The sequence below is a fragment of the Mandrillus leucophaeus genome, unplaced genomic scaffold (assembly GCF_000951045.1).
Source record: "Mandrillus leucophaeus isolate KB7577 unplaced genomic scaffold, Mleu.le_1.0 Scaffold3, whole genome shotgun sequence".
NCBI classification, from domain to species: Eukaryota; Metazoa; Chordata; class Mammalia; order Primates; family Cercopithecidae; genus Mandrillus; species Mandrillus leucophaeus.
Genome location: NW_012103142.1, coordinates 5,542,822 through 5,555,373, shown reverse-complemented (window position 1 = coordinate 5,555,373; position 12,552 = coordinate 5,542,822). Strand labels below are relative to the sequence as shown.

Sequence of the window (12,552 nt, the reverse complement as noted above, 5' to 3'; positions counted from 1 at the left end):
TGTGTTCCATCATACGGGGCAGGAGCGTCCGCCTTAAGACAGACACGGACACATCTACCACGTGGATGAGCCCGGAGGACATCGTGTTGGGTGAAATCAGCCAGACACAAACAGACGAGTACTATGTGATTCCCCTTCCAGTTCTGGAGATGGACACGGGCGATAGTTGCACCACACTATGAGACTGAATAATACTAAACTGTACACTTAAAGATGGTTCAGATGGCAAACTGCATGTTCTGTATGTTTTACTACCATAAAAATTATTGGGGAAAAAATGCCCATCTCCAGCCAGGACCTCTCCACTGAGCCCTGGAACTGTGTATCCAGGCACCACCCCCAACCCCCGGCCCCGCCACACACACACACACACACTCACTCTCTCACACACACACACTTCTAGCTGGGTGTCTTGTCTACACCTCAGCAGTCTGCTCTCATCCCACCCGCTTCGCACGCCTGCCCGTCATTCATTAACGGCATATCTGTCTTTCCAGTGGCTCACACTCCAAACTAGAAATTGCCTACAGTTCCTCTCTTCTCTCACCCACACCCAGCCTGTCAGTGACTCCTGCTATCTCCACCCTCAAAAATCAGTCCAGGATGCGGCTCTTCTCGCCACCTCCCTGCCACCTCGGGGCACTGAACCTTCCTGCTGGTCTCTCAGACCAGCCAGCCGGTCCTCTGGTCTGCGTCCTCCCTCGCTCCCTGCAGGCTGTTTCTGGCACAGTGGCAGCCTGACTGAACCCCCAGGCGGCAGGCAGGGCCCTCCACGCCCATCACAGAGAAAGGCCCTCAGACCCTGTGCTTCTCTCCCTGCTCCCTTCCTGCTGCGTACCGTGTATGCCTGTCACCCCCCTAACATTCTTTGCACTGCCCTTATTTTGTGCTCTCTGGCTGTAGGCTGTAGTTTGGGTCACCACCATATCCCCAGTGCCTGGGACGCAGCCTGGCATATAGCAGGTGTTGAATGAAGGTCACCCTAGCCAGTGGGCTATGGGCTGGAAGATGCCCCTAATGGGGCTCCCACAGTGCAGACCCAGAGCTTTACCTCGGGGTCTATGTCTTGGTCCCCACTCCACCCGCAAACTTAGGGATCTTGTCACACAGAGCGGATCCCTCTCCTCCTAGTTTGGGACTCCCTCCTCTTCAGCTCCTCCTGGTGCTTGGTGGGCGTGGGCCTGAGGACTCCAGAGACACTCCAGCTCCCTGTCAGCGAGTTCTCCCATCGAACCCTGTGATGTGTCCCCCAGGCCCCTTCAGCTACACTCCTCACTGCAAGGACTGGTGGGGCTGCCTGGAAGAGGCGGCCAGGAGGGGAGCCCTAGGTGTGGGGTCCTTCCAGGTCAAAAACTCAAAAGGCCTTTTATTAGGTCCCGGGTCTGGGGGGCTCTCATTTGCCAACAATTCGATCACCTAACCCTGTGCAATGCCCCAGAGGGTGTGCAGTGGGAGGGCCAGGCCTGGGCCCAGCACGTACTCGGTGTCACCCACCCTCCTGCTCCAGGCACTTTTTCCATCCCAGACTCTCCAGTGACAGGCAGGAAACACTCTTCTGTTTCTGTATGAATTTGGACACAGCACTTAAGCCAAGGGAAAGGTGACGTTCCATGCATCTGCCCAGCCAGACATCTGGGTTGCTGGACGTCATACCACAGAAGCCTGGAGACAGGAGCTTCTGGGCTGACCTGATGAAGGGAGTGAATCTGACTGCTCTAGGTGCCTCCAAGTGGAATCACATGGGATCGAGGGAGAGTTGTTCGGATGTTTGGCACACAGTAGGTGCTCAATGAACCAGGGTAACTTTTCCCAAGGTGTGCTGATTAAGAAAAGGTTTCTTGGTAACAAATAAGCTTGGTGTTGCCAGAGCCACCTTTCCCAGGGTTTTTAAATTAAAAAAAGAACAAATATACATATATATATATATATGTTTAGATATGGGCTCTCAGGCTGTTGCCCACGCTGGAGTGCAGTGGCGCAATCCTAGCTCACTGCAGCCTCCAACTCCCGGGCTCAAGCGATCCTCCTACCTCCACCTCCCGAGTAGCTGGGACTATCAGGCGTGTACCACCACCCCCTCCCCACAGTGATTTAAAAAAAATTTTTTTGCATCACATGCCACATGCAGGGTTTGAAAAGGAAAAAAATATGTATTTTTTCGTACAGATGAGGTCTCACCACGTGGCCTGGTCTTGAACTCCTGGACTCGAGGGATCCTCCCACCTTGGCCTCCCAAAGTGCTGGGATTATAAGCTCGAGCCACCGCCCTCAGCCTTCGGGAGTCTTAAACATGTGCTGTGCTGTGATGTGCCAGCTGCCTGCATCTTCCACAGCAGCTCTATCAAAACCAACACTCTATGTTGCATCTCAGAGACCTGAACTCCCTGAAACCCACTTTCCGAGAACAGTGAGGCGGGTTTCTGAAGACTTTGCCCCTCAATTCCCAGGAAGGGCTTCCATCATTCCCTTATTAAGCGTTTCAATTTTTCAATCAATGTTACACGTATAACTGTAGTCATAAATATAAGGCCTACTGTATTCCTATCTCCTATCCCAAAGAAAACCAATTTGAACTTTAAGCTTTTTCTTCCTCTTTTACCTCCATATTTCTAAACAACACACTACTGTCGCGTTTTCAGCTTTGGACATCCTTTGTTGATTTCCTGCTAAGAACAAGAACTTGGCTCTCTTACCCTCTGCCACCAATACACAGGCACATTCTTTCCCTCTCCCAGTCTCCTACTGAGATCCAGCGTACATATTTACCAGAGCAATATTCACTAGTATTTGTGTTCACATTATTTGTATGTAAATATTATTCACAGCTGAGTCATGCAGGGTCTGCGGCTCCTCTTCCTGCGTATTTCTGATAGGTATTAATACACTTATTATTTGTTTAATTATCTGTATCTATCTCTGATTCTTAGACCTTCTCCAAGCCCTCTGACAGGACCCAGTGCTGACAAGACATGGGGCCACCTCGCAGGCCTAGAGCTGTGCTGAGTTTCCCCGGAGTCCGCCCCGGGTCCCAAGGCTCCATGTCTTTCTCCAGTCACTCCTCTCTCCCCTCCCTGGAGCCTTCCCACACGTAGTTGTGAGAATGGCTGCAGAGGAAGCCAGTTTTTGAGACTCCTGCAGGCCTCTCTTGAGTGTCTGTGGGGCCCTCTCTCCTGGAGACCCTCTTCTTGGGGCTAGAGGGGCTGTTCACAGCTCCCTGAATGTGCTGCTGATGGCTCCCTTGAAGACCACGGCCCCCTCCCACCCATGGTTTCCTGTTTCTCACATCACCCAGCAGGAAGGCTTCTCTTGTCTTCCCACCCTCCCCTCTTCTTGCTGTGGATTTTTGTTGGCATAAAATCCTCTGTGAAGCAATCAGGAGGGAGCTGACGCAGACCCAGTTCCTGCGGACCAGTGGGCAGAGCACAGCCCACTGCTCCCTGCAGGCCTGCCTCACACCCGGGCCACCAAGGCCCTCTCTTGCCCTTTGCCCACATGCTTGTTCACCACCACCGGGCACTTTCATGACAACTATGTGGTCAATATCTCTGTCCTAAAAGTAGTGGGGACAGTTCCCACCCCTGGGCCTCGCCCCTGTCCTGCCAAATAGTTTTTTTTTTTTCTTTTTTCAGAGGGAGTCTCGCTCTGTCGCCCCAGGCTGGAGTGCAGTGGTGTGATCTCCGCTCACTGCAAGCTCTGCCACCCAGGTTCACGCCATTGGCCTCAGCCTCCCGAGTAGCTGGGACTGCAGGCGCCTGTCACCACACCGGCTAACTTTTTGTATTTTTAGTAGAGACGGGGTTTCACCATGGTCTTGATCTCCTGACCTCGTGATCCGCCCACCTCTGTCTCCCAAAGTGCTGGGATTACAGGCGTGACCCACTGTGCCCATCCTACCAAATGCTTTTTAAACATTTAAAAATGTAGTAAGTTCATCCTATACACTAAAGAGTGCCACAGCACACACCTCCCTCCAAGCCAGCCTTCGGGAGCCTTCGTCATCCACCCTGGAGGCCGTTCCTAGGGTGGGGTTCAGGTCTAGGGCATGCTGCCTTCCCTCAAGACTCAGCACCCACTCCACTCATACCTGGGGCCCTCAGGGCTGGGGCTCATTTTCTCATCTCCCCCAGTGTGTAACCTCCTGGCTGCTGGCACAGGCTTGGCCCTGCAGACCCACCTTTACCCCAAGGCCAGCCCCGCAGCTGCCCAGGGCAGAGGCCCCCAACAAAAAGCAAGGAAGTGGATGTTTAGCCTGGACACTAACTGGACGAGTGCCCCCAAGTACTGCAGATGGACTCTGCACACAAGGCCCCCATCTCTTTCCAGCCCTGGCCAGGGAGATGGGTCAGTTTTCCCAGCAACCCAGGGGGCACTTAGGAGAGTGGGCGAAACAAGGAAGCGAAACTTTCATACGATTGGTTTAATTTTTTTTTTCAGCAGGAGAAAAAAGAATAAAGTTACAAGATTCTTTTAATATTTTCACAATGTTAAAACTAAAACTGAGCTCTAGGCTATGTGTGTAAGTAAATCTAGAACACAAAAGGGTTAAATAAGATTTTCTCTTTTAAAGATACAAGAATTTAAGCTTTCCTTACATTTAACAAACTTCACAGAACAGATACTGCAGGGGAACAAGCCCCACCCCCCACCCCCCCAGCTCTAAGTCAGGAAGCGAACATGGGCTTCGCTCCCCTGGGCCGGCTCCCCAGGGCTCCTTCCCACGGCTGCCTCCATGCAGCAGGCAGTGGGCAGGGCCTGGGGAGGGCCGGGAAGGGAGCGCACAGCCTCTTCGGGACCAGAGCTTGGCGGAGGCCTAGGCGGGGCTGCCTCACTGAGGATGGCCCATATGGTGGCCAAGGGCTGTGGCTTGACAGCAGTGGTAAACGCTGGGCAGACCTGGCCCCTCTGCCCTGGGCTGCCCTAGAGCAAGACACCGGTCTGGGTCCTGAAGCAAGAATTAAGGCTGGGGATTTTGCAGCGGGTTCCACTCTGGTGGGTGGAGGGTGGGAAGAGCATGACTTCCTATTTCAGTACGTCGGATCAAAAAAATATTTGCAGTTGCAGGTGTTCAGCTGTTAATTTGTAGACAGAGTTGAACCATTTGTTGTTTTATAAAAGGAAAGTTGCTGGGTTAAACTATTCCAGTAGCCTATGTGTGGGCAGATCCACGCTGCCTCTGCAGGGGCCTCCTGCCCTCATCCACCCGGATCAGATGCGGACCTAGAACCACTGGGACCGCTCACCCTGCCTGGGCTTTCAAGAGAATCCTGATCCTGTCCACCCAGCCCCAGCCCCAGCCCCAGCCCCACCTGACTGGTAGTGATTTCCTAACATGGGGCAATGAGGCCCACCCCCACCCTTCCCCACCTGGCCTGAGCAGCTGCAGCTGCTGAACTCCTCTGTGAACATGAGGGGGCACAGGTGGAGAAATGCACCCTCAGGCCCTCACCCACCAGAGCAAATACCACTCTCGGAGCTGGGCCACAGCCACAAACCGCTGTTCTAGACAGATCCAAACACACTGTCCCTGGGACGTATGCTGCCTTCCCTTACTAAACTTGCTATGTAGTAGATGTGGACTGGGTGTCCCTGGACTATGGGGCTGCATAGAAACGAGAATGGAGGCCACGACATCATCCTCTTGGCCCCTGGAGGCACGGGCGGCTCCAGCTGGAAGGGGCAGAGCCCGTGGGTGGCAGCTTCCCTAGCTGCTCCCAGCACTTCTACTGATTCTTGTTGGCTATGAAATGTCTTTTTAAAAAACTCCCAATATAGAAATCTGGCTGCAGAGGCCAGTGTGCAGACCCGGCCACCGCGCTGTGCTGCCATTCGCCACATCTGGTCCGTGCCAGATCCCTGCACTGGCGAATGGCAGACCAGAGCCGGCGGGGACAGGGCACTCTGGCTGCTTCTCGTGACCTTGGATCCTGTGTAGAAAAGGCGGGTCTCGTTCGTGGACTAGTCTTGAGTGGAACTAATTTTCAAAGTGAGGTTACTGTTTCTCTTCTTGTGTGATGAGTTTTTTCATAGCAAGTCAGGTAAAAAAATTTCCGTGAGAATCTGTCCCCCACCCCCCATTTCCAGCTCTGCGGGAGAGTGAGGCCACCACCCAGCCCAGCCATGTGGCCAATCTCAGCAGCCTCCTGTGGCCAAGGCACACGTGGCCATCAGGTATCCTGGCTACTGGGACTAAGGATAAGTGAAGAGGTGAAAGGCCGAACATTAAACAGAGTTTCTGGCAAAGCCATGTGCGTCGTGGGAACTTTAACACCAGCTTCTACTCCTCTATTAACTCAGAGTCTCCGTCTGGAACACTTTCCACTTAAGGCTTTTTATAAGTTTGACTCCAGCAGTGACAGGTATGTGTTGTTTTAAATCCACTAGCCATGCTCAAAAAAAAATATTCTTCATGTTTTAATTTTATACAATGGCTAGCAGGCACCTTAGTAACCAGCCAGAAATCAATTTCAACCACCATCAACCCCTAAACTACAGTACCAGGATGGCTGGCTAAAGAAAGGAAACGGACTGGCTGCAGTCTGACGCGTGCCCAGTACAAGGTGTCTGGCTGACTTTGTCCTAAATAAGGCTAACATTAGTGAACTAAGAACAGCGTCATGTGGTGGCCATGCCTGGCCTTCAGGAGCACCCCTCCCCGATGCGCTGGCAGGAGCGCCCCACTTTCCGGTCCAGCTTCACCATTTTCATGATGGCTTCCTCCCGGCCGCGGCCCATGTGGTCGAATGTGCAGTCGTGCTGCTCGGGAAGGCGATGTAACATACAGAACACATAACCTGCAGCAGCGGGAGAAGCAGAGGAAAGAGAGTATTAAGGTGGCCTCCAAGTGCACAGAGCCTCACTACTGCCTTTGTCCAGAGGATGGAAGGGCATCCCAGTGGGTGGACAACAGTCACTGCAGGGGTTCCTGATGCAGCAGAGAGCTCACTCCAACACCCACACCCTGTAGCAAGAGGGTCAGCACTTCGCATTCCACAGCTGCTCAAGCCCGTCTGATGCCCTCCCAACTCACAAGCTGTGGTTGCTCAGAGGCTGCCCCTGCCTGGACCCTTGAAGGGTAGAACCCTAAGTTGATGGCTGCAGTGAGACACAGCCCTCTCCTTGGAAATGAGTGGGCTCTGCGCCCCCGCCAGCACCACGCAGGCGGAAGAGCACAGGCTGTCAGCTCAGCACTTTCCTTGGCTCAGGAAAACTGTGATTTCCACCACAGGATGCCCACCATTTCTAGGAGGCAGGAGAAATGATTATGTCTTAAATGACATTCCACCTCCTGTACAGCCGGGGCTAGAGAGGATGGTGGGAGTGATCAAACCACAATCCACAAATGAGTAGGGGCTCTCAAAGGAAAGTGGATTATTTCTAGTGCTAGAAAAGGTATTAGATAGAAACAGAGGAAAGGACAGCAATGCTGGGCTCGAATTGCCATCTCCAAGGAACCTGACACTTCTTCTTCTTTTTTTTTTTTTTGAGATGGAGTCTTGCTCTGTCACCCAGGCTGGAGTGCAGTGATCTCGGCTCACTGCAACCTCTGCCTCCCGGGTTTCACGCCATTCTCCTGCCTCAGTCTCCGGAGTAGCTGGGACTACAGGTGCCGGCCACCACGCCCGGCTAATTTTTTGTATTTTTAGTGGAGACGGGGTTTCACCGTGTTGGCCAGGATGGTCTCGATCTCCTGACCTCGTGATCTGCCTGCCTCGGCCTCCCAAAGTGCTGGGATTACAGGCATGAGCCACTGCGCCCAGCCAGAACCTGATACTTCTAACTTCACCAGGTAGGTGGGCAAGGTTGAGATCCCCACACTCAGGGCCTCCCAACTGTCCTTCCCTCCCAGAAGTGCAGGATGCTGCAAGGCTCTTTTCGAAGCAGAGAAATCCGAAGGAGACATTGGTCTGGTAAATAAGAGGAAAAGACCAGTGATGAAAAGACCAGTCAAGAGGCCTACCAAGCAGGGAGCTGGTACAGGTAACGTCACTCTGGGCCGGGAACAAGGAGGGGAGGGCTGCAGGGAGCCAGGAGCCAGGCTCAGAGAACACAGGGTGCACAGCTGCACCAAGGTGTCACCCATTCCCTCCCGCTTCCCAGGCAATTTCTAGAGCGGCTGATATGCATGTGGAGCACAGACGTCTGAGGTCCCCAGGGTCTGCCGGCTGTCTCTTTCAGGAACACTGGGGAGAACAAGATCAGGGCTAGGAAGACACCTGCCAGTGCTGGCTGGCTCCTCACCACCTTCTTATCCCATTGGCATTAACTCACCACACCTCTAGGCCCCGTGAGCCTAGATCAGGTTCACAGGAGCAAGCTTCTGGGTGAGTCCAGATCCATTCCTAAACCTGCTCCCCCTGTCTGAAGCAGGCATCCCACAGCAGCCTGCCCAGGCAAACACTCTCCTCACTTGTTTTCCAAGCCAACGGCATCTCTTTTCAGACTTCTTTCTTTTAAGCCCTCATCCAGGCCATAAAGAACAGCCCTTGCAAACTGACTCATCCCTCCTCACATCAACGTCTTTTCAGAGATGGAGAGGCTGTGCTTTTAGAAGAGCAGCAAGCGCCCAAGCAAGGAAGAAGTGGCCAGGATGAACAACAGTTTCAACAGCCTTAAGATTTAAGATTAATATTCAATAGCCTTAACTTCTTTTTTTTTGAGACGGAGTCTCGCTCTGTCGCCCAGGCTGGAGTGCAGTGGCCGGATCTCAGCTCACTGCAAGCTCCGCCTCCTGGGTTTACGCCATTCTCCTGCCTCAGCCTCCCAAGTAGCTGGGACTACAGGTGCCGGCCACCTCGCCCGGCTAGTTTTTTTTGTATTTTTTAGTAGAGACGGGGTTTCACCGTGTTAGCCAGGATGGTCTTGATCTCCTGACCTCGTGATCCGCCCGTCTCGGCCTCCCAAAGTGCTGGGATTACAGGCTTGAGCCACCGCGCCCGGCCCCTTCAATAGCCTTAACTTCTAAGATTAACTCCACCTATATTCCTCAGCCTGAAGGAAGGAGAATGTGTGGTGTCCTCAATGGCTGAGGACCAACCAGCCTCAAGGATGTAGCCGGTGCTCACACCCTACTAGGAAGCCTGGAGCCCAGGCTGTGTGCAGGGGACATGTACACAGCCTGAGGGGCTGGGAGTGACCCAGCTGAGCTTGGGCCATCCATTGTGTGAGAAAACATTATTAACTGCTTCCCAGGGAGAGCAGGGCAATATGTTTGACTCTAAATTGGGATTGGGTTTAAGGAAAAGAACAGAGATGAAATTTTTGTCTCCTGAGAAGCCAAGCTCCCACTTGGTTCAAAAGCAAAGTTAAGATTAATGAGCTCATGTGTTATATTTACTGATAAGTTCATTACTCGAAGATATTGGATACCAGTTGTCTTTCTCCTAAAGGATTTTGCAGCAGAGGCGTGGATGGCCTCAATATGCATCCTCCATCTAACAAGCAAAATCATCTTTTTGTAGCAAAGCCTACCTGGTGAGGGAGAACCTGCTGCCAGTCAGGGCTTAGGGTAGGGGCACCAGCAGGATGGCATCAGGATGTGTCTGCAGACATTTCTGTCACCAAGTCCTGACATATTTCTGTTCTTTCAGCATCTATAATAAGGGGTGGGTGGACCCCTGCTGCCCGTTCCCTTCCCTTTCTTCAAGATACTGGGATGATTCAGAAGGTCCCAGGGGCTCTCCTCTCCTTCTGATGAATGGTGCTGGCTGAATAAAAGCAGCAGGAAATGGATTACCACTGGAATTAACTTGGCTCCTGGCTCAGCTTAACACCTCATTAGTCAAAGACGGACTAGGGTGGAAGGCAAAGGCTGCATCTGGCCCCCCTTCTCCATGTTTGCTTAGCTTGCCTTCCGCCAGCTAGAGAGCAGCCAACTCGGTGGATGTGAGAGCCCCAGGCCTCTGGAAGAAGGAACAGGGAGTGACACCCATAGTAGCTACCCTGATATTCCCTCTACCGCCCAGGGAGTAGCTACCTGATATTCCCTTTACCCTCTATCACAGTAGCTACCCTGATATTCCCTCTACTAGCCCAAAACACCTTATTTCTCTGCCCAGGTTCTGTGTACCTGTTAGACACATCTTGACACTTGGCTTAGATTTCTTTTTTCTTTTTTTTTTTTTTTTGAGACAGGGTCTTGCTCTGTCACCAGGCTGGAGTGCTGTGGTGCGATCCTACCTCACTGCAGCCTCAACCTTCTGGGCTCAAGAGGTCCTCCTGCCTCAGCCTCCCCAGTAGCTGTGACTGCAAGCACACATCACCACACTTAGCTATTTTCTTATATTTTATTTTTGTAGAGACAAGGTCTCACTGTGTTGCCTAGGCTGGTCTCACACTCCTGGCTTCAAGCATTCCTCCCGGCTCGACTTCTCCAAGTGCTGGGATTGCTGGGATGAGAAGGCACCGTCTAATCCCAGCACTTTGAGAGGCCAAGGCAGGAGGAATGTTTTCAAAAATCCACACCCAGCCAGCTTGTATTTTTGAAAGGTAAAAACTATTAAACAGCAGATAGATTTTGGGAGCACGCTGGTAGCAATGAGAATATATGGTATTGTAATTCACTGGAGAAAAGTTTGGGGGAAACTCTGGAGGGCTAACTCCCCAAGTAGCTGCACTGAAGTTATTAGGTGGCATAAATTAAGCTCAATTCCTTCTCCTGTCAGATCATTCACTAAGAGGAAGTTATGTCTGGAACTTGTCCCAAATGCTGAGCAGATATTATCTACTGACAGCAGCCAATGGTGAAATGCATTTTGGTGTCAGAAGGGGGTTGTCCTGGATACAGGGGATGGCGGGCAGAGGTGCGTGGGAATGACTGGTGGATGGGATGAATCTTTATCCTCTTTTCTTGGTAGTCACAGATCTGTTTCCAGAAACCACTGCAAGCGTCATGAACTTTGGGTTGCTCTCTGACTGAATTCTGGGATCCAAGCTGGGTATGGAGAGAGATGAGTCCAGGCTGCTACAGAAGATTGTTTTCCATAATTTCAATGATGAGCAGTTTTAGAGCACAGAGGATTTATAGTCGTGTTAGCTAGGCCAGCCTTAACACTTCCTCTACATCATTTGTTAGAAACCAATAAGGGCCTTTCCAGAGAGGGCCAAGGACAGTGGCCTCCAGAAGGGATGAAGACACTAAGGACACAGAACTGACCTGCTGAACTATGACAGCAGCTCTGGTATTATTACCCAGGGTATCATGTATTTCTTTTTTCCCCAGATTTTAAAAAGTTATATATTAAAATCAAAATCAGATAAAGTCACATATTCACAGCTGGCTGATCTTTGACAAGGTCAATGAGAACTTACACTGGGGAGAGGAAATCCCCTTCAATAAACGGTGCTCAGAGAATTGGCCTGCCACATGCAGAAGAGTGAGACTGGACCCCTATCTCTCACCACACACAAAAATCAGCTCAAAATGGACTCAAGACTCCAACTCAAGACCTGAAACTATAAGAATACTATAAGAAAACCTAGGGAAAACTCTTATGGACATTGATCTAGGCAAATAATTTATGACTAAGACCTCAAAAGCACAGGCAACAAACACAAAAACAGACAAATGAGACTTAACTAACTAAAAGCTTCTGCACAGCAAAAGAAATGATCAACCAGGCATAGAGAAAACCTGCCAAATGGGAAAAAATATCTGCAAACTATTCATCTGACAGAGGACTAATATCCAGAGTACATAAGGTACTTAACAGGAAAAAAAAAATCCTATTAAAAATTAGGCAAAGGACATGAATAGACAATTATCAAAAGAAGATATACAGTAAACAGGTGTATGAAAAAAATACTCAACATCACTAATCATCAGAGAAATACAAATCAAAACCACAATGAGATATATCATCTTACCCCAGTCACTATGGCTATTGTTACAAAGACAAAAAAAACAACAGATCCTAGTGAGGATGCAGAGAAGAGAGAACTCCCACTGTTGGTGGGAATGTAAACTAGGAAAGCCACTATAAAAACCAGTATGCAAATTTCTCAAAAAACTAAGAATTATCATTTGATCCAGCAATCCCACCACCGGATATCTACCCAAAGGAAAAAAAATCAATACATCAAAGGGATGCCTGCATTCGTATGTTTATTGTGGCACTATTCACAAAAGCAAAGATATGAAATCAACCTCAGTGTCCATCAAGGGATGAATGGATAAAAAAAATGTGGTATATATACACAGAGGAGTACTCTTCAGTCAAAAAGAATGAAATCATGTCAGTTGCAGCAACATGGATGGAACTGGAAGTCATTATCTTAAGTGAAATACACCAGGCACACAAAGGCAAATATCCCATGTTCTCACTTATATTCAGGAGCTAACTAATTTAAACACATGGAGGTAGAGAGTGAAAAGACACAGACTGGGAGGGTGAGTGTGGGGAGGGAGGTGGATGAAGAGAAGTGGACTAAAGGGTATAAACATATAGTAAGATAGAAGGAATAAATTCAATATTAGATAGTGGAGTAGGATGACTATACTTAGCAAAAATGTACTGTACTCGTGTGACAGACACCCTAACCCTGACCTGATCACAT

The 12,552-nt window shown here is 50.4% G+C and overlaps 1 protein-coding gene across 1 annotated transcript in view; it reads right to left on the bottom strand.

The window, feature by feature from the left end:
* Positions 1-4,402: 4,402 nt before the first annotated feature.
* Positions 4,403-12,552, bottom strand: part of ZFAND3 (zinc finger, AN1-type domain 3) — a 260,066-nt gene continuing 251,916 nt past the window's right edge. The window contains exon 6 of the mRNA XM_011986626.1: positions 4,403-6,791. Within this exon, the coding sequence (XP_011842016.1) occupies positions 6,637-6,791 (155 nt within the window). The 3' untranslated portion in view covers positions 4,403-6,636. The remainder of the gene's footprint in view (positions 6,792-12,552) is intronic.